At 41.5% G+C, this 25,927-nt stretch overlaps 1 protein-coding gene across 1 annotated transcript; it reads right to left on the bottom strand.

The window, feature by feature from the left end:
- Positions 1 to 5,153: 5,153 nt before the first annotated feature.
- Positions 5,154 to 25,416, bottom strand: npffr2a (neuropeptide FF receptor 2a). Its single transcript, XM_069683164.1, has 3 exons — positions 25,092 to 25,416; positions 10,224 to 10,323; positions 5,154 to 6,006 (listed from the first exon to the last, which is right to left on the bottom strand). The coding sequence occupies exons 1-3, from the start codon at positions 25,414 to 25,416 to the stop codon at positions 5,154 to 5,156; spliced, it is 1,278 nt and encodes a 425-aa protein (XP_069539265.1).
- Positions 25,417 to 25,927: the final 511 nt, after the last annotated feature.

The following is a 25,927-nucleotide window of genomic DNA, read 5'->3' as shown; positions in this document are numbered from 1 at the left end:
AAACCTCTCTTCATCCCTTCCTGCTGTGCGTCATCACATGCACTGAGTTTTACAAGGCCAAATTCATGATTCTGTTGGCAGGTTTTAAAACAGACATGGATTTTGCGGCTCATAAATACTTTGTTTACCAGTAGTCGTTTCCAACCTGCTGAGCTGAATCATAACTTGATAATCGCTAAAAATTAAGTAAAATCATGTTAATGCCATGTATGATCGGCTTCACTACCATTTAAAAAGAGGTGATCGCTGGAAAAGAAAGACGCAACAAGGTGGTCACAATCAAGTACAGCCCAAATGCAACCAATAGTTCTTCTAAATGAGCCACTGTAACAACAGAGTGATGAAGAACATGTGCTCCGCGTCTGTATCTGTCTGTTGGACAGTGAAGCTGCAGAGCTGAAACATGGTGCTGCCACACACTGTGTGTATTTGATTTTAACCACTAAAGTTTCCGCTCCTGACCACTTAAATAAAATTCTACTACAGACTGTAATAAAATGGCACATTGTCCTCTGCAAAGGTGGCCAGGACTCAGAAGTACAAATAGATCTTTTGCTGTGAGTAAAGTGCATCACTGTGTGCACGTCATTAAAGAGACAGCGTATGGTCGCCTAGCTGCTACTATGAATGTATATTAAGTATTCTTAGGAGATTTGGCACTCATTCATGACGTTACTAATAACTCAGCTGGTAGTCCTACAATAAGTCAAAAACACAAACAGATAAGATGAAGAAAACTAAATATAATTTAAGGTGCTCTTTCTTTACCAAAACACATTAATCTTACTCTTGTACTCCAGATTAGCGTGTTTTCAGCCCGTCAGGTGGTCAGTTGTCAGTTGTCATCGGGAGCATTTCATTGAGTTAGCGGGGCACTATTTTACCATCTTGTCAGCTGAATAGGTCGCTTTCATTAATTGGTCAGGTGTGGACACATTAAGGGCGCGACACCTTTGATGATAAGCATTATGATTAAAGTGGAGAGGAGGAGGAGGAAGTCAGGCGACGTAGTAAAACGGGAGTTAAAGTCGAGTAAATCTAAAGTTGAGTTATTTTTAAAGAACATTACATGACTTCACTTTAATCTTTTACAGTTTCCTTGTTGTTCTGATCTTAAAGTGATAATCTCGAAGATTTTCATGTAAATAAATGTCAGCTAATCTACCGCCGAATGAGGTAACACAATGGTGACCGAGCCTACACCCCACATATGAAAGCCTTTGCATTTGCAGTAAATAGTATTCTCACAGACTGGGTGTCTGTGGCGACATTCATGGAAAAAATCACAAGTGGCGCCCAGTTAGTGACGTGTTTTCCATCAGCCAGCAGTGGTTGGTCTGCCAGAGAGGGTAGGCGGAGCTAAGCGGCTGCTTCTCCAGTCTCTACAAGTGTTGCGCGTAAACAGTAATCTACTATGGCTGAACAAACAAAGAAAAGATCCATGACTACAGATACAACTTCAAAAATAAGTGAAAATCCAAAAAGGAAAAAAGAAACAAAAAACAAAAAAATCCAAAGAAAAATCTACTCCCCTCTAAGAGAAAGAAAATGAAATCTTCAAGATAACATCTTTGACAAAGAAATGTTGGTGCCTAAACCTAACCAGCTGGCCTTTGTTGAACCACTCTGAGTAGTGACAACAGCTGGTAATGATCTGATAACATCTGAAGCGGATATCTACATGAACTTAAGACCTTGTGGCCGGCTTGCATCTACAGACCCCTGAGACAGTTTCTTCATCCTGTTGCTTCCTGTCACCTTGTAGCTTCACACTCAGCTGTACTCTGAACAATCAATGCTTTGTTTCCCTCTATCAGCTCATTTGTCTGTTAAAGCCACTCTTTCATCAGGCTGCTCATTCTGGGTGTCTGTGTTTGAGTAAGAGCAACAACACACTGCTGATGTTGCTCTTACAAACATACAAACTCTCCCTTCCAATGCAGCAAAGATTTCCCCATAAAGATTTGTCAGAACCTGAATTTAAATGTTCTTATATGATCAAGTATGCATTATACAGATAGAAGGATGTCCAATATTGCTGCATCATGTTATTTATAGCTTTCTGTAAACTTCACTCCTGTGTTATTGTATGAAAGTGTGGTTTGAGCAATAAGCTGAATCTTTTTTAAAACAGTTTTTACATCTTTTCTGTTTAAGTATAAAAATGGCCCCTTTTTAAAAATTCAACAGACATCACTAACATTAGAAATTCCAAGTATGTAAAATACCTTTAAACCAAACCACCCTGCAAGCATGTTCTTACAGTCACTTCACAAAGACAGGTTCACATTATCACTGGTTATCTAAGCTTTAGACTCGGCAACGTAAACGTACAGAAGACGAAACATGTTAAGCAGCCGATGCAGGCCTTCAGTTTTCCCCACACACTGTTGGGTTATCTGCAGGAGACTGTTCATAAAGAGACAATAATAAAACCTCTGCAAAAGTCGACATGGCACATTCCTAACAGGCTCATGAGTTATTCATGAATAAATAATATTAAATTCAGCATCATTATACCTTTCATGTACGAGTTGGCAGAGCAGATTTCAGAATAAAAGCCAGGATATGAACAGCAAAGTAGACAGACGGTGAGATATGTAACAAGTTGTGTTTGCCTCTTTACTACATTTTAAATTGTGTTCCTCAGTTTGGAATCATATCTGCTGGATTTCAGAAAACACTCTCAGCATTTTGCAGAAACTGAAATAGGGCTGCTGCTGTATTTAATGATGGCTGTTTTTTGCTGATAGGAAAGTCAACGGAGCCAATCAGAGCCGCAGCTGTGATCTAGTATAGTAATTTCAGCTTCGTGGGCCGCAGCAGGATAAATCAGGGCCTTCAATTTGGCCATAAAAATGGTAACAGGTGGAGATGAGGTTGATTCAACAGAAAAACCACATTAATGTGAAAAAATACTTGTGGTCACGATATCACTTGTGACTACGATATCACTTGTGACAGCATGTTTTTCACATGTAGAAATATAATTTGTGCCAGTGTATGATTGCATGTTTTCTAAATGTGCTCCATATGTTGCAACCAATGACTCTATATATAGATGGACAACATGTCTCCATCTGCTCCCATTGTACGGAAGTAATGTCGAAATAGCCCCTGTGATAGGCGCTGCCATCTTGCGATGGTGATGTCATACGGAGCCAGAGACTGCGCAGTAGAGATCAGCAGGTGAAGCGGCCGTAGCCACTTCCGCTAACCCAAACACACACTTAACTTACTGAAAAAACAGCAAGGATCCTGCACACCGGCGTGTTAAACAGCAGAACAGCTTCTTGTGTTGGTCTGAGGTTAACGTTCACAGGTATGGAAACTTCAATGACTGTAGTGATTGTTTTAGTCATGTCTCCTCTCGTGGATCGTCCTCCGCTCAGCTCACCCAGAACTGATCGGCTGCAGGAGCCAAATTTTTCCGAATCATTTTGACAGCATTAAATAACTAATTAAAAATAAACTTGTCAGAAAAATTCTTGGACGTGAATCAGCATGATAAGAACTAACTATAAAGACAGAAACCATGTTTGAGAAAAATGTATCTGGCGTGTATTTTGATTTTATAGTTTGACTCATGTCCCATCTGTTAACATGGAGGAGGCGGGCTTTATGACCTATACTGCAGCCAGTCAGCAGGGGGCGCCTGAAATGTTTTGGCTTCACTTCTAGGGAGCTGTCATGTCGTCCATCTTTTTATACAGTCTTTGGTGGCGACTCATTTCTTCATGTTATCAAAGGTGTAAACATGTGGAATACATGTGAAATGTTCCCTTAAATCATGTACTGTCCTTGAATTGACCTAACAAATGTACAGTTTACTGCTCTTTGTATCTGCTTCCACAGCTTTTGCCTGGACTACATATGATGTTGGTGGGGCAGATGTTTCTGTCTTTGCTGATCGGCTTGGGTAAAACAAATGAATCCCCGACCCGAGACTAAAGGCAGTAGAAATATCCTGAAAAAGCTGTACATTTATTTACCTTGCAGACCTCAGGAGTTACCTTGCAAGAGTTGCTCTGACATTGGTTCATTATACGCTTAATCCAAAAGGCGACTGGACTTGGTTGAAGTTCTGTGATGTTATAGATGTGTAGTCGTACACATTGACCTACAGAGGCTGATATTTCTAGCTCTGTCCCCCAGTCAGTTTAGAACTGAAGAAGCCTTTTGGATTAAGCTTGGACCTGCCATGACCTGGGTGACCGAGAACCTTCACAGACACATTGGTTCATTCTAACTTTTCAAACGATTTTGATGCTTTGTTTAAATTGTGCTGGTAGGATGATCTAACAAAGTAAAAGCCTTGGTCTGTTCCTGATGTTCAGCATGCCTCTGAATAGTGGTGTTGTGGGTGTAAAGGCCATTGATGTGTATGACCATTTTTATTTCACGTTTGAGCTCTTTGTCTTTGAGCTTTGTTTAAAACTTTATAAGAGCTTTTGTTTTGAAGAATTCTTGTTTATAGTTTGGATAAAGTGATTTGACGATCCAAGGTTTGAGGGTACTTCTGATTTCAGTAGTTGTGACTAATGAGGAGAAATGCAGTTTTTTCTGTTCTGCAGTTTGTTCTATCTACTGTGCCAATCTACAAGGACATGAAATGACTTGACTTTTGAAACGTGCTCTGCAAACATCGTAGTACATTGGCTTTTGATGCATCTCTATACATTTATACATAAGGTGTGTCACCGAGCGGGACAGAGGCCTGTTATCAGTGTTATATCAACCGATCCTAACTGAGCTGTGTTTAGTTTTGCTGTTTACTACAATTCAAACAAAATAACCTGCTTTCATTTATAACATGGCACAATATGTGCAACATACACTGTGTGTCTTAAAGGTTATAAGCAAAGGTTTGTAAGGAAAATCATTATTCCATTTTAAAGCGTGTGATTTAAATCTTAATTTCAGACATGTAGTCGTTTCAGGAGGGTTGTGTTGATTGTAAAAAGGATAAATTACTGCTTCACAGTCATAGTTTTCTAGTTTTGCCCTTTTTATTTATTGGCAATATTTTTCACTGTATTGAAATTGCCACTTGAACTTGTTCAGACGATCCTTACTCAACGGAGAATTTAAGTTTGAGTGAATTTTCTTGAAACCTTTGCTTATCATTAAGAAGAATGTCTTCATGTGTCTCCTCAGATAGACACTGCAGTCACACCCCCGCTGCTGCAAGAGCCCTTCTCCAGGTCCTCCATGACCAAGTCCTGTTCAGTGACATGATTGAGTCGCCTGGAAGTGTTCTTATCCAGGCTGTTAAGAGAAATGGGCTCCAGGGAGGTCTGTGCGTTATTGGCTGGGAGCACAGAGTTCCCCTGCAGCCTGTGCGAGTAGGTTTTCCTCCGCTGTCCGTCCGCCGTGCACAGGCTGAACTTGAACACAGCTTGGAACCCTCTGCGGAAATTCTCATTGAAGAAACCGTAGATGATGGGGTTTACGCTGCTGTTGAAGAATGCTAGCCAGTGGGCGAACGGGTAAATGTAAATGTTGATGATTCTGTACTGCTGCTCAGTCAGGCTGGCGTAGTCGCTCAGCATCATGAGAGTCCACAGAGGCAGCCAGGAAAGGATGAACAGCAGAGCGACTATGAGGAGCATTTTAATCACCCTCTGTTTCTTTTTGGACACAGAGTGGCGGTTGTCGTGGCCCGGCTTTCCTCCTGTTGGGACTGCTGTTTTGAAAAGCGTGATGCCAATCCTGGCGTACATGATCACTATGAGGGAAAGAGGAGCAAGGTAGATGTTTGCAAACAGGACGGTGGTGTAGATCTTCCTCATCTCCTGGTTGGGCCAGTTCTCTCTGCACCAGTAAAACGGGCTGGTTTTGTTGTCGTAGCCCAGTAACACCCGGATGGTGTGCTCCTTGGTCACTTGTAGCATCACCCCCGAGGGACACATGATGGATATAGCCAGAACCCAGATAATTACTATTATTAGGGTGGCTGTGGATATGGTCAGCTTTTGCTTGAATGGGTAGACGATGCATCTGAACCTGCAAAGGGATTAAAAAACACTGGATAAAGAAGATGCATGTGACATTTTACCTGACAGCAAAACATTTAAATGAGTCCAGGCCATGTTTACTTTGAGCACATGTTGATGAGACCCAATGGGTTTGCACATGGGAAACAGAAATATGCAGGTTAGAATTTATGAAATAACAGAAGCGGATACAAAATGACGACGTGATTTGGCTTTATATGCACAAGTCCTGTTAACTGCTGCGATCACTCTCTGCGGTACACTAACCTTTTTTTCAGTTTCGATATAGAACACTGACCTTATTCTTTGGGCTTCACTGTATAGTGCAACATATAGGCTACTGCAGATCAATTTCAGACCAATAGCGGCATAATTAACACAGCTGCCCTTATTACCCTCATTGTGACCAACAACCGTGCACAAGGTGCATGGTTGTGTTTGCCACAAAGACACACAATGCTGTCATTGAGACTTAATAAAGGCTCGTTCATGGAACACTTGAGATTTTCAAGGACTGTTATTTTGAATTGACCTTCGTTGAACAGCACTTTTCCTTTGAGCCTGGAAAAACACAAACTAAAGAAAAAAAAACATCATGCTGATGTGTGTCCTGTAAAAACAGGATGAGGTCAAAACCTAGTATGTGGGTGACTGCATCAGGTCAAAGTGCGCTTTTGTGGGCAATGTGTTACAAGGACTGTCCTTATGAAAGCAGGTGAGCGCTGCTGACATAGGTGAGGACGGCGGAGGAGCAGCCCCGCCTACTCCCTGAACAAAGTATCCAGAGCCTTATAGACAGAGAGTCGCGTCAGTGGAGGTCCAATTTGCTCCGTGATCCACCATTGCGATGTCACAACTCTCTCTCTCTACAGGTTTGAAAGTACCGTCAGTCAGTCAGTCAGACAGTCAGTCAGTCAGTCTCATACCTATTTGTAGGGTTGACCCCGGCGGTCAGCCAAAGATAAGGTAGCAGGGGAGGACTTGCTGTGGATATTGATTTGTGTATTAAAAAGCAAATAGCATTGAAATGCACCCCCTAACCCCCAAAAATCACATTTCAGATGTCTGAAGGCGGAGAAGATGCAACACAGACTACAGGCTGAGCCAGTCGACAAGCAATTCAGCCCCACTGGTCTGTCTGCCTATGTGTGTCTGTCTTACTAGAAGACAGAGCTGCACAACCAGAAAATATGTGGAATAAGTACGCAAATTAAAAAAACAATAACAAACAAATAATGTGTTTGTTATAGATATAATGGATGGGCAGATTGAGAGTCTTCATCACCGGGGGAATCAGGGGATTAGAAAATCCAGAAGAAAGTGAGGAGACGGGCAGGAAAATCACAGGGTTTGCAAGTGTTCCAAGCTAACCAGCTCCTGTCTTTAAGAAGCTTTTTCACATTTTGATGCCGACCTAGAACGGTAATAAATTCTGCCATTCATCGGACAAAACAGTTCAGGATGAGTCATTAAAATATTATGTTTTCCAGGAAATTACAAACTCCAAAATAAAAAAGAATAATGCCTGAAAAACAGCTTTTTTTATGTTGGGAAAGACACGAGCAAATGATGAAGAGCAATGCAAAACATAAGAGATAATGCCATGTTAACATGTCACTACATGTCACATTTTAATATTTATGAATAGCTGATACAGGTGTCCTCTCTCCTTTGTGTTCATGGTACACTGTATATTTCCCTCAGCATGGACACAGCGTCTCCCTGCAGTCTGTGACAGTCCAGCCTGAAGCAGTGAGTCTCAGTTTGTCAGCTACTGTGAGGAGTGGGAGGTTAAGGTGACCCCTCCTCCTCTGGTGTCCTGCTGCTGGGGTGGCTTATATTTATTTTGAAGTCAGAGCCATCCTTCTTCTTCCCTGTCACTTTAGAGCTGGAAACGTGTCTGACTGACCACATCAATGACCTCCGGACATTCCTGCTGTTTAGTTATGTTTTTTTAAAATCCCCCCCGCTACAGCCTTCAAAAATTCAAACACAACTTGTTTCAGATTTAGTCACCACTTTCAGACTTCAGTGGGAAAAAATTCAAAGAGCACACTGTGCAGCTGACTGTTGCTGGAGTCAGAGATGACAGAGAAAGTCACCAGTGTGGCGTGTTTTCTTCCTCTAGAGTCTCTCAGGAACGTTAAAATAACTAACAGAAAAATAATCCTAAATTGGCTCTTATTGTGAAAATCACAATGTTCCTGATGAAAATGAATACATGTTGAACCCCCTAAGAAGTAAAGTAGCATTAAGAATGCCAGTGGTAAAATGGTAAAATATAGTGTACATGTATAATATATGTTATGCTCCCCTCCTTACAGATACACAAACATCAACACAATACATTCATTTTTTTCCATCTTTAACAACATTGTCGAAACTACTAATAACTTGAATTTTTACGGAGAGCATGAGAGCACTTTGATTTGACCTGACATTCAACTCATGCAGCTGTCAGCTCCAAATCTTTCCCCCTAATCATCCATGCCCCCCCCCCCCCGCCCAGCAGTGTCCCTATGTACCCTCTTTTAAAAAGCTTAAGTATAATATATGTCAGGAGTACGGCGACATGAGGATGCAGTGATAAAGACTGCCAAGTGCTGTTGCTTATCTTATATTAGGCATGTATACGCTGGCCAAAAGGGCAGACAAGAGAGCTGTTTATCTCCTCTGAAGTTCATATCTTCTTCTTATATTGAGTCTGATAGATGTAGAAGGTGACTTTGACTTTGAGATGTCACAGCATTTCAAACTCCTTGTGTGTGTGTCATTCCCAGAGGCTCAGACAGCCTCCAGTGGCTTCAGACTGCCACAGAGCTCCATCACCGCACGTCTGGTGTCTGAGGACGGGGCAACGGTCAAACACCAGATCTGTCATTTTCACAGCTTGGAGACTCGCTGAACTCCACTGCATGTGTCTGTTCTCTGCCACAGACTGCACTGTACCCACTGTTAGCTTCTGCAGCTTCCTCCAGTGGTTTTTAAAGAGACTGAACAGGATCTACATCCAACTGTTGACGCCTCGATGATCAGCCATTAGGCTATTCAGTTTGACCAAGAGGACACTTTTTCATAAGTAAAGACAGATATGAGAAAGCTGCACAATCATGCTAATATGTGTTTCTAATGTTAAAAAACAGAACAGTTACTTACTTTTGGTGTTTGTATGTTTTTTCAAGATGTCTTTGAGATTTTTCTATTTTATCATGAACTATTTGAGACACTTAAAAATACAAAATCCATCGTCTATATCTGATCTTGAGTCAGATGTTATTGAAAAAATGTGCTGAGTTTACTTTAGTAAAATATTCTACATTGTAGGGCAGCTTTTTCAATACTGTTTGATCATGACAAAAAATGTACAATATGGTTTCAAAGAATAAAGGGTTGTTACTAAGGAATGAATGAGGAACAAATCAGGATGGAGCTGATGATTGATTACTGATCTATGAGTATTTCCTGATTAACTTGACATCTGTATTGTAGATAATGATGCATATACAGAAACAAGTCTAGGGCCAGGTTTTGTACTCCAGCAGGGGATGTTTCTGAAATGCACCACCCGTTGCCTTTCCTGCGGTTCTCTGTGCTGAAGTCAAATGTACAAAGATTATTATAACACCAAACTGTTACCACGAGGTAATCTGAGCAATGGGGCTGTGTTTCAGCAGGAGGGTTACCAGTCATTATATTCCGGTAGTGTAAGCAAGGACATAAACTGCTTTTCATTTAAATGTAAATGTAAAACATATATGCATAACATTTGAGTAAAATACTTGTATTTAGCTGTCAGGACAGAGGGAGTGAGCGACCTGAGTAATGCTGAAGCAGTTTGCTGACTGTATGATGTAGCTGTCCTACAGTGACGTAAGCTTGTTACTCAAGACGAGCAGTGTCAGCACCGCGCGTGAAGACAGCAAACAGAATGAAGGCTGCTTCGAAAGCAAAAGAATTTAATTTATATTTGGTCAGATTTGGAGTTTGTGCAACTTTTTAGCCATATTTGTAGAAGCCACTCAGAAACGTATAAAAGGTCAGGGAAGAGAGCAAGCAAAAATGTTTTTTTTCGCATGAATAAAAAAGGATTTTTTCAGCCATGTAGGGGGTGTGCTCTCTGAGTGGCTTCTGGTTTTATATATTTTCTATTGGACTTTTTCTGTGGTACAATTCAAGTGTGGAAGGTGCTGGCAAGAGGATGTGTAGCGTTGAAATCAGCCACCGTACCTGTCAACAGCAATAGCCACCAGAGTGAAGACGGATGCTGACACGGAGATCCCTTGGACCATGCCGCTCATTTTACAGACCAGGCTTCCAAAAGGCCATCCTGTTGACAGGAGAGATGCATTCAGCAGGTTTACAACCAACAAAACAAGTGAAGACAGAACAGCACCTCGTGTGTAAATTCAGACTGACTGCATCAGACTGACTCACACCCACAGACGCATCAGAGTGCAGAGCTGAAGGGATCTGCAGTAATATGATGTGTAAATGTCTCGAGGGGGAGAAACTGCTCTCTTAGAAAGACTTAATCAGGCTGCTGGTGACTCGTAGCAGTGGTGCTGACAGCGTAGGTGTCTTATTGTGGCTGACTCAAAACAAACACACACTGCAGACTGTCTTCAGTATAACCCTCAGCTTCTCTAACGTGATTAATCCTCATGTGCTTTAAAATAAAGGTTGACAGAGGATTTCAAGCTTTCCTGGAGTAAGAGCAACGGTTATTAAATGTACGAGCGAGCTAGAGACTAAATCAGAGAGTTAAGATGTTAAATGTTGCAGCAAAGGAGGGAGAGGAATTTTAAACGGGCTTTCTAGCAATTTTATAAATAGAATCCAGTCTACTTTTCACAGGCAGTACAGTTTATGAGAGATGTAAAATGTTTTCTGTGTCTCTGAAGGGAGTTTAAAAAACGAGCCGGATAATATCTCCTGGGTTATCTCCGCTCAGTCTTGAGACTTCAAAGTTTTATGAGTACGCCTGCAATACGTCAGCTGGCAGGTGGGAACTTAGCCACCGCCTGGCAACAAATGCTCGGCAGGATAAGAGATGATAGAGCTGAAAACGTTCCTCTTTCAATTCTTTGAACATTTACACCAAGTCAGTCCCTCCAGGATTATAATGCTTACCCATTACCAGCTTCTCTTTTTAATGACATTTCCATTCTCCTACTCGTCATTTTAAGTGCAGCGCTAGTATAAAACCTTTTAAAGGTGACGGGGGGGGGTTACTATCTCACTGAACAAACACTCTTTGAGACAAGCACACAACTCTAACAGAGCCTCTGGCTGGTGAAAACACAAGGGAACACAGCGTGTGACTGTCAATACACTGAACACAAGGCATCAGTTTCAACACAAACACAGATAAATAATCACAAGAAAACACTGAGTGTTGGATTTATTATTATGGATTGGCTGTAAAGAGTCTCTTAAAAACGCTACAGTCATATCAGATTATGAAAGGGAAACTATCACACCGGAGCCTCGTTAGAACGCAACAAATATATGCATGATGTCAACATTGGTCTAATTTGCAGAAACGTGTGGATACGATTTTTACATAGAACAACCTGGGGTCCGTTTCACAAAGCAGGTTTATTGAAAACTCTGAGTCTGTTAACCCTAAAATGAGGGAAACTCTGAGTTTTCCGTTTCACAAAGGGAGGTAACTCAAACCAGAGAAAGAGGGGTAACTCTAGCCTGTTTCACAGAGAGAGGTAACTTAAGCTCTCGGTCAGTTACTGTAGTAACAGACTCTATGAACCTAACCTGGTCGTGAGCAGGTTTTCTTCAGGAAACTCAGAGTTTCGTTCCGTCTCCTCCCTCTAGAATATAAAACCCTCATTCGACTTCCTCATTCATTCAGCCCGTCTCACGCGTGTGTTTGAGCGGTTACCGAATTAAAAGAAGAAACGTTGCATCTCTGTGCTGCTCTGACCGCTTTGCAAAAGTCTTTTATACTTATGATAAAAAAAATCAAAAGACAAATCTGTGTCAAAGTCATCATTTTTAGATTTTCCACCACCACTGCCGAGAGCGCTCAAATAAGACGCCGTTAGTTATTGGATTTTTTTTTTTTTTAAACTAACACATTCAGTTTAATCAACATGAATTATAATGTATGTGAAGTCAGCATCATGTTAGGGATAAAGCTGATGCACATTAAAACAGCCACTGAATGATATTTAATCTGTTTAATATTGAAAATATGATTGAAGTGCTTCCATTTACGTTTTTCTCCCGCTGGATTGCTCCTAAATTAATATAAATTTTAGCTTCCGGTCGTGATTAAGTATTAAATAAATAGACCAGTTCAAACTTGCAAATTTACTTGAGCAGCAGTTTCTTCCCACGCTGCTTCTCTCTCTTTTGCAGCTGCAGCCGTGTCACTTTATTTTTCTAAAAACATGCTCGTATTCGCTGAACGTCCGCATGAGGATTTCGAGCTCCACTGGTGTGACGTAGGAGGACCTCTTTTTGTGTACCGTTGCCATGGTGAATCGTGGTGTCGGGGCTCCATTAATGCTGGCTTTTTACAGTCAGCGAGCACGCACTTAACTCCGGGTGAACCTACTCAGAGTTGATTGAACTAACTCTGATCAGCTGTTCTGGAACCGAAAACTCAGAGTTTCCTATCTCAGAGTAGATCAACTCAGAGTCCAGGGTTAGACTCACAGTTTGTTGAACCTTCTTTGTGAAACGGACCCCTGGTTATTTATCACCGTGTACAAGGTGTGTAATCATCCCAAACTGTTCGTACAAGTCATTCGGTTCAAAATGTAACCGTGGTCGGAACAGCCTGTGAACTAAAATAGCCTTTTCATGTCTACTACTGACACGTGAAGAAATTCCAAAGATCCAGCTTTACACAATGACTGTATATATAGATGGACGAGGCATCTCCATCTGCTCTCATTGTGCGAAATTGATGCCAAAATAGCCCCTGTGATAGGCACTGCCATCTTGCAATGGTGACGTCATATGGAGCCAGAGACTGCACAGTCGAGATCGGCGGGTGGAGCTGCCATATCCACCTCTGCAAACTAAAACACACACTTCACTTACCAAAAAAACAGCAAGGATCCCGCACGCCGGCGTGTTTAACAGCAGAACAGCTTCTTGTGTTGGTCTGAGGTTAACGTTCACAGGTATGGAAACTTCAATGACTGTAGTGATTGTTTTTGCTACGTCTCCTCTCACCGTTCATCCTCAACTCTGCTATTTCGGAACTGATCGGCTGCAGGAGCCGAATTTGTCAACAGAGCTGTCAATCATCCTTTTGACAGCATCAGTAACTAATAAATATCTCTGAAGTCCCATGTGTTAATGCACGGAAGGACACAAAAACTAACTGAAAGTCAAGTCTTTCTCCTCACAGTGTTCTGGCATCCTTTCACTGAAGATTTGGACCATTAAAAATCAAAACCCTCACAGTGGAAACTTTTCAAGGGTTTAAAAAATACAAGATTTAAGCATACGGTGCTTTTCTCCCACTACAGTTTGCCTCCACATGAGCATTTCAGCAGGTCTGTTGAGCCCGCCCCAAATAGGTAGGAGTCTTATGATGGAAAATTACTAACATTTGTGTGTATTATGTGTTTCTAACTTTGCCAGTATTTGAGTGGAACATAAGACCAAACCTTTTTCCCCTGCTCTACAGAAATCATGGTGAGCTGTGAACTGTGACACCATAACTGAAGTAGACTTTTTCCTTGGTTTAATAAAAAATATGTTTCTATAAGTGAAGCGTTGCACATTCTGAACTGCTAATGAGGTCACTTCTACAGAGGGAGAGATGACGCTGAAGCTTGTGGCTGCACTACTTGTTCCCACTCCTCCCTGATCTAAATTTAAATTCATCTTATTTAGTCTTTAACACAGGTCACTGCTGACTTTTCAGAGCATGTCCAATCAGATTACAGACGGCCAAGAGGCTTATAAGTAGAGATACTCTTTCTTAGTTGAGTCTGCATTTCTTCAGCATAATTTTACACAGCTCTTGTAAATGTCTTGGCATTAAGCTCAACACTTGTTACTTCTCTGTGACCACCACAACAGAGTCCAGTCATCAGGAGCTTTGTCCAGGTTGGAGCGTATCGTAGACTGTATATCAGATATGGGCGGAGCCTCTTGGTTTCAAAAAAGAAGCCAACAACAAAAGATTAAACATGCTTATTAAACCACTGCTTTTTAGTCTTCTTCAACACAGCAAGATGTTCAGTTTGTAAATTATGGTCCAATTTACAGCAAAACGGAGGATAAAGCAGGGTATGCTTCCGGACATGCCTACATTGTGATTGGCCGGACCAGGATTTATAATGCAGGAATTATAATGCTTGAACACACACCGCTTGTGGAAACAGAAACCTGCTCTTACAGTAGAGTCTGATTCCTTCAAAAACAAGTCCTCCTCAGCGTAGGCAGAAAATGCTAATTACAGTGACCTGAGGCTGACGGATCATGAGCTGCCTACCTGCACCTCTGGTATCACAACCCACATCAATGGCCCCTCATCTGTTTTGTTCAAGAACATTAACTACAGCCGACATTTGACTCATGTACAGAATCTAGCTGTGAGACAGATGAGTCTGCTGTTGCTAATACTATTTTAAGAAACAAATCATTAAGGGTTTCTTTTGCTACTGTTAAAACTACTTCTGTGTAACTTCTTTGTTAATGTAGGGCTGCCCCCGAGCAGTCATCAAGTCGAATTGACTGTGCACTCGTGCAGTTCACTTATGTGTGATTGTAAAAAGAGCATACATTGTATGCTGTGAACTTCAGTCTTTAAATGACCCTTATCGTTCCCCTTGTTTTTATTGACAGCCAAAGTATCTGCAAAGCTCTCTTCCTACGAAAAAACTACAAACTAATAAAACTGGTACAAATGCTAAAAGCAGTTTGACGCAAAACTAATCAACGTTTCTTAAATGCTCTTCTTTCACAGACTCCGGATGTCAGGAGGGGCTGCAAGCTAAACTGTCCTTATCCTATTTGTAGCTGCACAGCTTGTTTCAGCATTCATCATTCTGGTGTTCTTTCCTGGGAGCTAAATCAGCAGCGGTCTCCTCCCATCCGAAACAAACAGTCACAGTTATTAAAAAAGTAAAAACACACACACACAATAGACTGAGAACCTTCAAAGACACACAAAACAAGCAATTCGCTTTAAAAATCTGTTTCCCAAACAATCTTCAGCTGGGCTTCGGGGGATTGATTGATTAATTGATGTGACTGAAGTGACACTAATAAAGGCTGCTGTGTTATTTTTAAGCTGTTTAAGTTATGCAGTGTATTATAAAGTCCCATCTTCCACTATCTTTAAACACAAATCTTGAGTAAACAAATAGAGGACTCCTCGCTTTCATCTCCTCCTTGTGATGCCTCTTTCATGTGAATTACAAGATGCAAAGGGCCAATAAGCTTTTTTTGCAGCTGGCAAAACCTCCACCATGGTCAACAAGAGCATTTTGTGCCTCAAACATCCTAATGGAGCGTTATATGAAAGCTTTCTTTGAGAGACAATGGCAGATTGCGTGCTGCAGAGTCTTAAGAGAGCACTCAGAGGCCAAACAAGAGGCTCATATCACAGAGGAATGTGACAGAAGAGAAACTGATCTCTCGTTCAGTTTTCATTAAATTATAAACATCAAAAAATAAAACCACACACACAGAAAGAGGGATAAAACATCACATAAGGTTGCACACGTCCAGAGGAGGTTTAAATCCTCTATGAACGTCGCTTTATGGATGGTACTAAGGTATTTAAACTGTTGGACTGGTGATGAGCTCTGCCTTATTTCTGACTGACACAGCGTTTTAAACTACAGCTGAGCGAGTCCAATTTCATCTCTGTGACACCAATAAGTCTTTCAACTCCTCCCGAGTCTTTCATGTGCCGTTTTTCAAACTGCAGCCTGACTTGACTTGGTCTTTCTAGGCATCGCTTCCTCCGTTCCTCCCACTCTTGTCAGTTTTGAGATGTGCTACTCTGACCGACTGTTGAGCTTCTGGCAGCCAAAGAGCGGTGTTTATTCCTTTTTTATACGTTCCTTGGCTTTTTGGTCTCCTCCCTGAGGAAAATCATTCTATCCTCGCTGCTCAGTTTGTCGGATCATCAGCTGTCAGAAAAATCAGAGCACTTCCATATTTGTTGGTTGCCATTCAAGTGGAATGACCTATGATGCTCTCCCTCCCCCTCCTGCCTCTCCATGAGGATATGCCACATGACATACATGGGTGGACAAGAAGACCAACAAAATACTGCACAAGGAGTGCAGTAAATGTTAATAATGTTTATTTACAAAGGTCTCCTCAGGACACATTTTAACACAAAAATGTGTCTACTTTTAATAATAATTTGTGTTTTTTCCTTAATTGATTTTAGATAGCTGGTAAAAAAGTCTTTAAACTTAGGCCATGTCTACACGTACACGGGTCTTATTGAGTTTTTGCCTCCTTCGTTTCCCAAAAAAACCTGTCCACACAAGCACGGTTATAAAAAAATCCCCGTCCAAACAAAATTGCAAAAACACAACAGGTGGCGATATAATCCGGTCATGCAAAGAAGAAGAAGAAGAATCGCCAAAATCGCCGTTTACCCCGTCTACACATCTCCACGGAAACACAGTTTCTAAAAGTCTTCACCCTGGCTGGAGTTTTACAAAAGATCCGTTTTCTGTGACCTAAAGAGGTGTTTGTGTGGACGAAAGGCCGAAACGCAGAGAAAAAGCTACGTTTTGCGAAATACCCGTGTACGTGTGCACACGGCCTTAATCCTCACTATTTCAAACTGCTATTGCAGACTCTTCTCATTTCCTGAGTCTGTGTTAGACACCCCGGGCTCTCAGCTAATTTAAATATAAGCCCATCTGACGCAATATTAAACTGTCAGAGCAACTTCTCCAGCCCACATGGGAAAGAAGAGGGATAAAGTCTGCGTTCAGAAGAGGATGAGGAGGATAGATGGGTCAAAGACTTTCACCGAGGTCACAGCGAACGCAAAAGAAAACAGTGACTTATTATTTCTAACTCAAACAGTGATCTTCTCCTAGTGGTTTTGGTCCCTTTACCATAGACTGACACTTATCAGCCACTGATCAGCCATAACATCATGACCTCTTACAGGGGAAGTGAAGAACATTGATTATCTAGTTACAAATGGGAGTCGTCAGGCAGCAGATGAACATTTTGTCCTTGAAGTTGACGTGTTGGAAGCAGGAAAAATGGGCAAGCGTAACTGTGCGTTTGCACCGAACGCGAATAGACGCGAATCTGCGGCGAGATTCCATACAAAGTCATTGCAATGACGAGAGTAGGCGCAAATTCGCGTTGGGCGTCGCTATTGACGCGACGGGAATGATCACACCACGAATTCACGTGAGTTGAAAAACTTCCTCTGCGAATTTGCGTCATGTGGTGTAGCTAAAGCCTTTCAACAGCGAGATTCTCCTGACGCCGTTGGTAACCATGGAGATAAGCCCCACTTCCTCTCCTCCATTCCAGTAGCGGAGGGCGAATATTCGCCTGTTATTTAAACGCAAATTTTGATCCGGCGGTCAAACTCGCATGAGTAACGCGAGGTGAATATCTGCTTCGTGTGCGGTGTGAACGTACAGTAAAGATGTGAGCGACTTTGACAAGGACCATATTGTGATGGCTAGATGACAGGGGTCAGGGTCAGGTCAGGGTCAGAGCATCTCCAAAACTGCAGCTCTTGTGGTGTTCCCGGTCTGCAGCGGTCAGGACCTACAAAAAGTGGTCCAAGGAAGGAAAGCCTTCATGCTGACTGTATAATTCCCTTTTGTTTGTGTGGAATAGGCAAGGTAATAAATAAAATCAACTCCCACCCCAAAATAGTCTTATCAATATTTAAAGTGTCATCAGCCTGATCAAATATGTATATAAATATTTTCCTCATGAGCCTACTGAGCCTTTGTGGAATCCCAGAGCTTCAGAAACTGTTTGACGCTCCTCTTCAGACTGATGCTTCTCTGATTTCTGTTTGACAGGCTCTGGCACCTGAGGGACCTCACACTGACACATAAAGTCTACAACCATGGCTTATTCTTTAGCTAGAACATTTGGAACGTAGCAACATAAAAAGCTGCACTCAAAAAGAGAGATTGTGGAATGGAGCAACTTGTCACTAGTTTGCAAACATCACTAATGGGAGCGCAAGCAGCAGTGGAATGAAACAAACAGGTTTAATACAGTTAAGGTTTAGTTGGAACTAGGGCTGCTCATGAGTCATTCTAGTTTAGTTATGTTGTTGAATTGTATTTTGGTGTTTTGATATCATTTCCTTTTTCCTCGGTCACTGTGTCTCTTGTTGTCATGAGTTCTTATAGTTTAGTTTGTATATTGTGTTCTGTCTTGGTTTAGTCTGGTTTAGTTGTGCATTTAATGTAGAGAATTTCCTGTTTTACTTTGTAGTCCTGTCAGTCCTAAGTTTGGTTCCTAGTGTTTCCTGTTTTATTTTGTAGTTCTTGCCCCTTGTATGTCATGTCTTGCTTTACTTCCCTCCGTTGTTCTGTTTCCCGCCATTCAGATTGTTTTCACCTGCCCTTGATTGTCTCACTTGTGTCTAATCAGCTTCACCTCCCACGTTTATTTAGTCTTTGTGCTCCCTTGTGTCAGTGTCATCTTTATCCCGAATCCTCATCAGTGATCCCGTTTCCTGGACCTGTACCTGGACTTTCTTGTGACTCCCTATGTTTCTGTTGGATTTCTACCTGGGGTCTGTTTCACAAAGCAGGTTCAACAAACTGTGAGTCTAACCCTGAACTCTGAGTTGATCTACTCTGAGATAGGAAACTCTGAGTTTTCGGTTCCAGAACAGCTGATCAGAGTTAGTTCAATCAACTCTGAGTAGGTTCAGCCAGAGTTAAGTGCGTGCATGCTGACTGTAAAAAGCCAGCATTAATGGAGCCCCGATACCACGATTCACCATGGCAACGGTACACAAAAAGAGGTCCTCCTACGTCACACCAGTGGAGCTCGAAATCCTCATGCAGACGTTCAGCGAATACGAGCATGTTTTTAGAAAAATAAAGTAACATGGCTGCAGCTGCAAAAGAGAGAGAAGCGGCGTGGGGAGAAACTGCTGCTCGAGTAAATTTGCAAGTTTGAACTGGTCTATTTATTTAATACTTAATCACGACCGGAAGCTAAAATTTATATTCATTTAGGAGCAATCCAGCAGGAGAAAAACGTACATGGAAGCACTTCAGTCATATTTTAAATATTAAACTAATGAAACATCATTCAGTGGCTGTTTTAATGTGCATTAGCTTTATCCCTAACATGATGCTGACTTCACATACATTATAATTCATGTTGATTAAACTGAATTGTGTTACTTTAAAAAAAATAAAATCCAATAACTTACTGCGTCTTATTTGAGTGCTCTCGGCAGTGGTGGTGGAAAATCTAAAAATGATGACTTTGACACAGATTTGTCTTTTGATTTTTTTCATCATAATTATAAAAGACTTTTGCAAAGCGGTCAGAGCAGCACAGAGACGCAACGTTTCTTCTTTTAATTCAGTAACCGCTCAAACACACGCGTGAGACGGCTGAATGAATGAGGAAGTCGAATGAGGGTTTTATATTATTATATTATATTATTATTATTATATTACATCATTTTTTTATCGATTAATCTAGCGATTATTTTTTCCATTAGTCGATTAATCTAACGACTAATTTATGGATTATTATAAAGATTATATTCTTTTTTTAGTCTCTAATTTCCATATCACTGTGTGATGATATTAATAATGATTAAAAAAAAAAAATGATAATAATTAATAATATTCATTATAATAACAATGATAGACTATCTGTCAGATGCCTGATCAGAAAACTACTGTACCTCAGAAAGGATGACACAGATTAATTTAATCACTGTAGTCATAGCAACCCTTTCTCTGAACTTGAAGATCAGTATTTTTACTTAAAACGAGCAGAGTGAGCTAATTAAACAGAACGTACTACTTCAAAACATGAATCAACAATTTTTTTGAGAAGATACTACAGAGGCCTACTTCTTACTCCTCAATTAAACCATGGAGGTTGAGTTTTTCCCAACTGGACCTGAACACATCTCTCCTCTCGTAACTTGTGTCGTGAAGTGCGTATTGAGTGACTGGTCGAGGAGGTACGAGAGAGAGAGAGTGGCAGAAAATACGAGCGGAGCAGATGGAAAGTAAAGCTTATATTTAACATCATTCGGGGGCTTCATTCAAAACGTTAAAGCCAGCACTCCCCAGAACGTGGCGCCCTAGGAGACTGTCAGTGATGAGTGACACATAACTTTACTGTGCTCCAGCTCTTAACTCAGCCCTCTTTTTATACAAATCAGCGTATTTCTGTTACCGATTATGTCAACAAGTCGCCCCTGCCCTTGTTGAAAGTTGAGAAAACAAACAATCGTTAAGGTGAGATATTGTCTTTATCCTAGGTATGTTGAAAAGTGAAGACCAGAAATTAAAGGACACTCAAGGGACTTTTCCATTGCCAGTAGAGTGGAGACTCCAGCCGAATGTAGCAGAATAGATGTAGGAATGGTTTGGCAGGACCACCATAGATCTGTTCGCCTAAAAAGAAAACGCACTTTGTCCTTTGTTTCTTGTCGATGCTAGATGGGAAAGTGTCCCTGAGGTTGGACAAACTTGCCCCTTGGTGTATACTGAGTCCCTTATACGGAATCCTGCGAGTCGCCTTAGTCCAAACCATGGAGCGCGTACACCTCGAGGGATTATCCCTAGTTCTGATTGACTCTCGTGTTGATCCTAGCTCTGCTGAGTGGAAAACCCCGTTGCTCCCTGTGCACAAGACCTACTATCTCAGGCTCAGGGACAAATGTGGCACCTGCACCCTGAAAACTGAAATCTGTGGGCTTGTACCTGAAATACAGAGTGCCAGAGCAGCATCCATCGAGGGGCTGAACAAGGTTAAGTGGTGTAGATTCGTGGCTGGCTGTGAGAAGCTCGGTGACGGGTATTTTGATGTGGAATTACTAAAAAAAAGCATTTCTTTATCAGCTACCTCTGCATGCCATGAAGGATTTCTTTCTGCAGTGAAGAAGAGAATACTGGGAGGCGCTATGCTACCCTACTTAAAAAGCATTTACAGTCTATTGATATTATTATGCTACCATGTAAGACTCTTGTTCCAAATGTTTTATGAGCAAAGGGCATGGGAAATATACGCACATGCACACTTTGCTCTACTTCACCAACCCTGGTAAAAGAGAGCGCTTTCCAAGCGAGGCTGTTATCTTTGGACAGACACTGTTTCCTGTGATTTTCCCAGTGAGGATGAACAGATGCCCAGTGGGGTGCACACTCACACCACCAGAGGAAAAGCTGCTCCTAGGGATCTTTTTAAACCGGTTTGAGCTAGGAACATTTGTTCCGCATGGATCTTGTAGTTTTAATGCCTGAATGTGACAGCACAGGATGTCGCTCAGTCTGTATTCTCAGCAGGAAAGTGATGAGCCAGACATCACAGTTTCTGCTCTGCCAGGGCCGGATATTCTCAGTTTAGCTGCAGGGGGCGTCTCAGGCACGATGCTAGATCCCCATGCTGATGTGTAGTACCAAGTGTACGTACTAATAGACAACAGAACGTTCTCTATAAACCAGTGCACGCTAAGGGATGGAAACAATGTACACCACAGGCCAGCCTCCATACAGACGTGTTGCACCTCCTTCAGGGAACACTGGTTGTGTGAATAACATCCAGATTTCGGAGCCAAAGGAAAAACTTCCCTCTCTGCTGCATGTTTGTGTCGCTCGGCACAATCCTCAGTCAAACAGAGACACACACACACCTGCAGCTCTTTACAAATCCATGACACAAAGAGAGAGCAGCGGAGAATCCAACCTCACACAGTCTGAGGTCCAAAGCCCACAGATTGACGCCCAGGAGTGTCCGACACACCAACATGATGAGCAGTGGTGTAATGATTTAGAGGAATTATTTTTGCATGAGTCTATATATTTTGTGTTTGATTAGTTTACCATCACTTTATGCAGGTTTGTAATACAAAAAAGAAAGAATCAAGATCAACTGAGTAACGTTGTCTGTTAAAAGTTTGTATTTAATTTGGATTAAAACTGACTGAACTCTACGTGAAGTTTCACTTAGTTTACACATCTAAAGTTTAAACTTGCACCTCTGTGTTTTTGTTATTTGTGGGTAAAAAAAAGTAAACTGGGAGCCCGACAAAACCATTCACAAAGCAGCAGATGCTGTTCACGGCTTTCCTCTTGAACGTGCTGAGGTTGGATGTTTTCTGTCCAAGAGATTTATATAAAACTTTGGATAATTTTTGTATGCTGTAATCTCATGCAAAACTAATAAGCTTTCATTCTTGTTTATTTCTGGTAGCCGCAAGCTGTCCATAATGTTTGAGGATTTAATTCTGAGTTACGTCATTGTCGCAAGGATTTAATCATACAGAGCCCTCTGCCAGCTAGATTTCCCTAAACTCTAGATCAGGTCTGACACGTTCTGATTCAGACAATGACTAATTATGCTGCTCTTGTGTGTAATTATCTATTTGATCACATCAGCGCCTCTAAAATGTTCTCTGGAGGTGAATAAGGCAGCTGAGTTGAAACACAGTCACTGCATTCACAACAAACTCTTCTTATTCACTTGAAATCATTAACAAGACACTTAGAGATCGTTGCGGGATATAAAAACATCCTGAATGAATCTGCCCAGTTTTGTGTTTTTTAAAGCGAATGGATTAAGTCCTTCCTCAGGACTCTGAACTCTCAGCCGCTTTCACTCGCCTCAAGAAGCGCTCATGGGAGATTTGGAGGTTAAACTGTCAAGTCCAATAAACACAGTTTGTTAAAAGCTCTGTTCTGATTCACGCATGCCGGGAAGACTGCTGCCTGCATGACAAAAACACAACTTGTGATAACCACAGGCTGAAAACAATTGGTCATTTCAGGAGCATCACAGCGTTCATGCTGCGTGGGTTTGCATCCATGCTAATGGTGTCTTAACTGAAGAACAAAGGCAGCCCTGCAGCGAATTTAATAATATCACTAATAAGGGATTAGGGAGGAAGGTTAATCATACGATTAACAAGGCCAGCAGCAATGTTGCTGTAATGCTTCATTACACGCCAGAGAGCAACATTGTTGGTTGGAAGAGAAAAGCAGCACATGCATCTCTTATCGTTGTTCCTCACCAAGTGTAAATATGTGCCTGGGGTGGCACCAGAGGGAAATTAAAATAGTTTATTGTTTCATCAGGAGAACAAAAGACATTCAGTTTGTAAACTCTCTTTGGAGCCACTAAAGCAGCAACCAAACAACATGTAATACTCTTTATTTTGGACGTATAATACAATAAATGGAGCAACAAACATGAAAGTAATAGACCATAGAGTTGTTAGAATAACTCAGTGTTAGAAATGTATAAAAGTCTTGGGCTGGTAGATTAAAGACATTACTTTCATAAGCAAGAAATCTGATAATATTGTAACACACAATCCAATCTAAAGGAACTGTCCGTCATTTAAAGAGGAAGAGGCCACAAAGGGAATTTATCAAATATTAAAAAAGCGCTGCAATAATCTGACGCCAAAAATATGGATGATAAAGACATTTATATTGGAAAATGGAGATAAATGTTTTAACACAGGGGTTCCCAACCTTTCTGGCTACACGGACCAGACAGTAGCAATAATATTTTTGACGGACCGGGGGCGGGGGGGTTCGACACGCATTCGCATAAATGACAGTCACACGCACGGAAATACAGACAGATCGTATCTGTATTTATTCAGTGAGGAGACTGCATCTAAGTTTTTTTTTAATACGGGACGAGCTGACGAAAGGGACAGCGAGATCCATATGATCCATAGTGTGATCCTAGCAGTTAATCTGAACCGTCTCCAGGTGTGTAGTTCATATATTTCACTGATAAACACAGAGCTTTAGAGGGGCATCAGGCTTCTTGATCAAAGTTTCATGTGGTGCGAAGCCAGGGTTGCCAGGTCGGCGGTTTTTCCAGCTGAATTGGGCGACTTTTGAAGTGCCTTTAGAGGCGCGAGGCCCTGTGTGGTTGCAAACACACAGCCCATGCGACGGTTCTGACTCTGCGAATGTTTGTAAGGCCTATTGGGTTTCGGTCCGCGGACAAGGGGTTGGGAACCCTTGTTTTAACAGATGTAAAAGGGACAGAAAAGTTCAAAGCAGGATTTATCTGATTTTATTATTCTGTCATTCAGATCAAAAGAGAGCTTTAGTTCTGACCAGGAGGGATGGCTGATCAGTGGGGGACTTCACACATATTTTTGGACTGCGCACAGCTTCTGGATTTCTTGATAGATTGTTCTAAAGGGGATTAGACAGGTTTGGGGCATTTACTTGGTTTACTCTGTAGGAATTCTGCTTTTAATACCAAGAAATGACAATAGCCTCCTGGCAAAGCAGCCCCCTTTATGAAGAGACAGCAACTCCAACACCAAGCAATAAGGAGACAGTGGAAAAACGAAAGTCGGTTTTGAAGGAATTTAAATGAGGTTATTAATTCATGAAGTATGCTTTCATGTACTTAAATGTTGGTTAAGTGGAAATTTGAACTGTGGGTGGCACAAAATTAAAACTTGATCCAATTAACCGTTGTGCAGTCATTCCCCTCAAACCACACATTTCCGCCTACTGGAGGCACAAGAGGAAAATTCAGGCGTTAACCAATGTCATTAGGGTTCAATCACATGTTGTATGATTACTTTACTAAATATTAATCGAAATTCACCCAAAATGTACTTCTTGTTAAGATATCTTGTCATGAGATTAAGTGTTGAAGATGGGGAAAATTTGACCTGCTGATGGCACAAGATTAAATTTTTATCACAAAAGTCATTCATATTCAGCCTCTGGTCCACAATGACTGGTTGTACCAATTTTTCAATTGTAGTTCATGAATTTCAGTGTGAACCAAAGTGTTAGAACCACCCATTGACTAATAGCACTTTCTATACAACCACACAGCCAGCTATAACAGTTCCCCTTTTTTACAATGAAATCAATGAAAGCCTCCAATTATCGTCCTGCTCACCTGTAATTATGTTGTCAAGAAGTGTTGTGGGCATGCAGAAAATCCCAACCAGCAGGTCACTCACAGCAAGGTTGAGGATGAACAAGTTGGTGACCGTCCGCATGTTTTTGCTCCTCAGCACGATGAAACACACCACCCCGTTCCCTACCATGCACACGAGGAAGATGAGCAGGTAGGACACGATGAAGATGGCTGCTGTGGACGACTGATGCAGGTAAAATCCAACATATGTGATGTTGGTCCTCGGTATGAACTCCTCCGAGGAGTTGTAAAACGTCCAGTTGTCGTACAGTTGAGTCGAGTTGTTCTCAAGTCCTTCGTTCATTTTAAACCTGAAAAATGGAAAGATGGGCGTGTTACTTCATGGTGAATCTAATTATGCTCGGTTTTAATATTTTTGGTCTAAACTGTCTTTACTTAAACTAAAACAATGAGCTTAACGACACTAAAATGCTCTGCCAAGCTGAGGAGAACTGCAGAGGAAACGCTTTATAAGTTGGTCATCTTAAGCGACCCTTCACTCGACCTGTTCCTAACATATAAAGTAGTGCAGCTTCAAGTTAGAACTGTAAGTAATTTCTAGGAGTACATGCATGATGCAGTCTCATTGCTCCTATTTATATGCAGTATGTGCATTATTTATCGTAATGACATTGGTGGAGTCCAGCAGCACTTACATGGCAATCAGACGCAGCCCCAGCTCTTCACACTGTAAAAGTACCTTGTGTTTCAGGGCCTTGACAAGATAATGCCAATAGTTAATAATGCACGAGCACCCATAAAGTTCCCCGACAGAATGACATGTTCCTAATTAACCAAAGTACAAAAAGAGGCAA

Source organism: Semicossyphus pulcher, unplaced genomic scaffold (assembly GCF_022749685.1).
Source record: "Semicossyphus pulcher isolate SPU_LCO1_2020_fin unplaced genomic scaffold, fSemPul1.0.p SCAF_6, whole genome shotgun sequence".
NCBI classification, from domain to species: domain Eukaryota; kingdom Metazoa; phylum Chordata; class Actinopteri; order Labriformes; family Labridae; genus Semicossyphus; species Semicossyphus pulcher.
The sequence above is the reverse complement of the archived record's forward strand: the minus strand, read 5'-3'. Positions and strand labels throughout refer to the sequence as shown.

Bases quoted from the DNA above. Each gene is read 5' to 3' on its own strand.
- npffr2a (XM_069683164.1), bottom strand. From the start codon at position 25,416: ATGAACGAAGGACTTGAGAACAACTCGACTCAACTGTACGACAACTGG. The intron at 10,324-25,091 runs GTGAGCAGGACG...TCCTGTCAACAG, and splicing joins TCTTGACAACATAATTACAG to GATGGCCTTTTGGAAGCCTG. The intron at 6,007-10,223 runs GTACGGTGGCTG...ATCCCTTTGCAG, and splicing joins GTGGCTATTGCTGTTGACAG to GTTCAGATGCATCGTCTACC.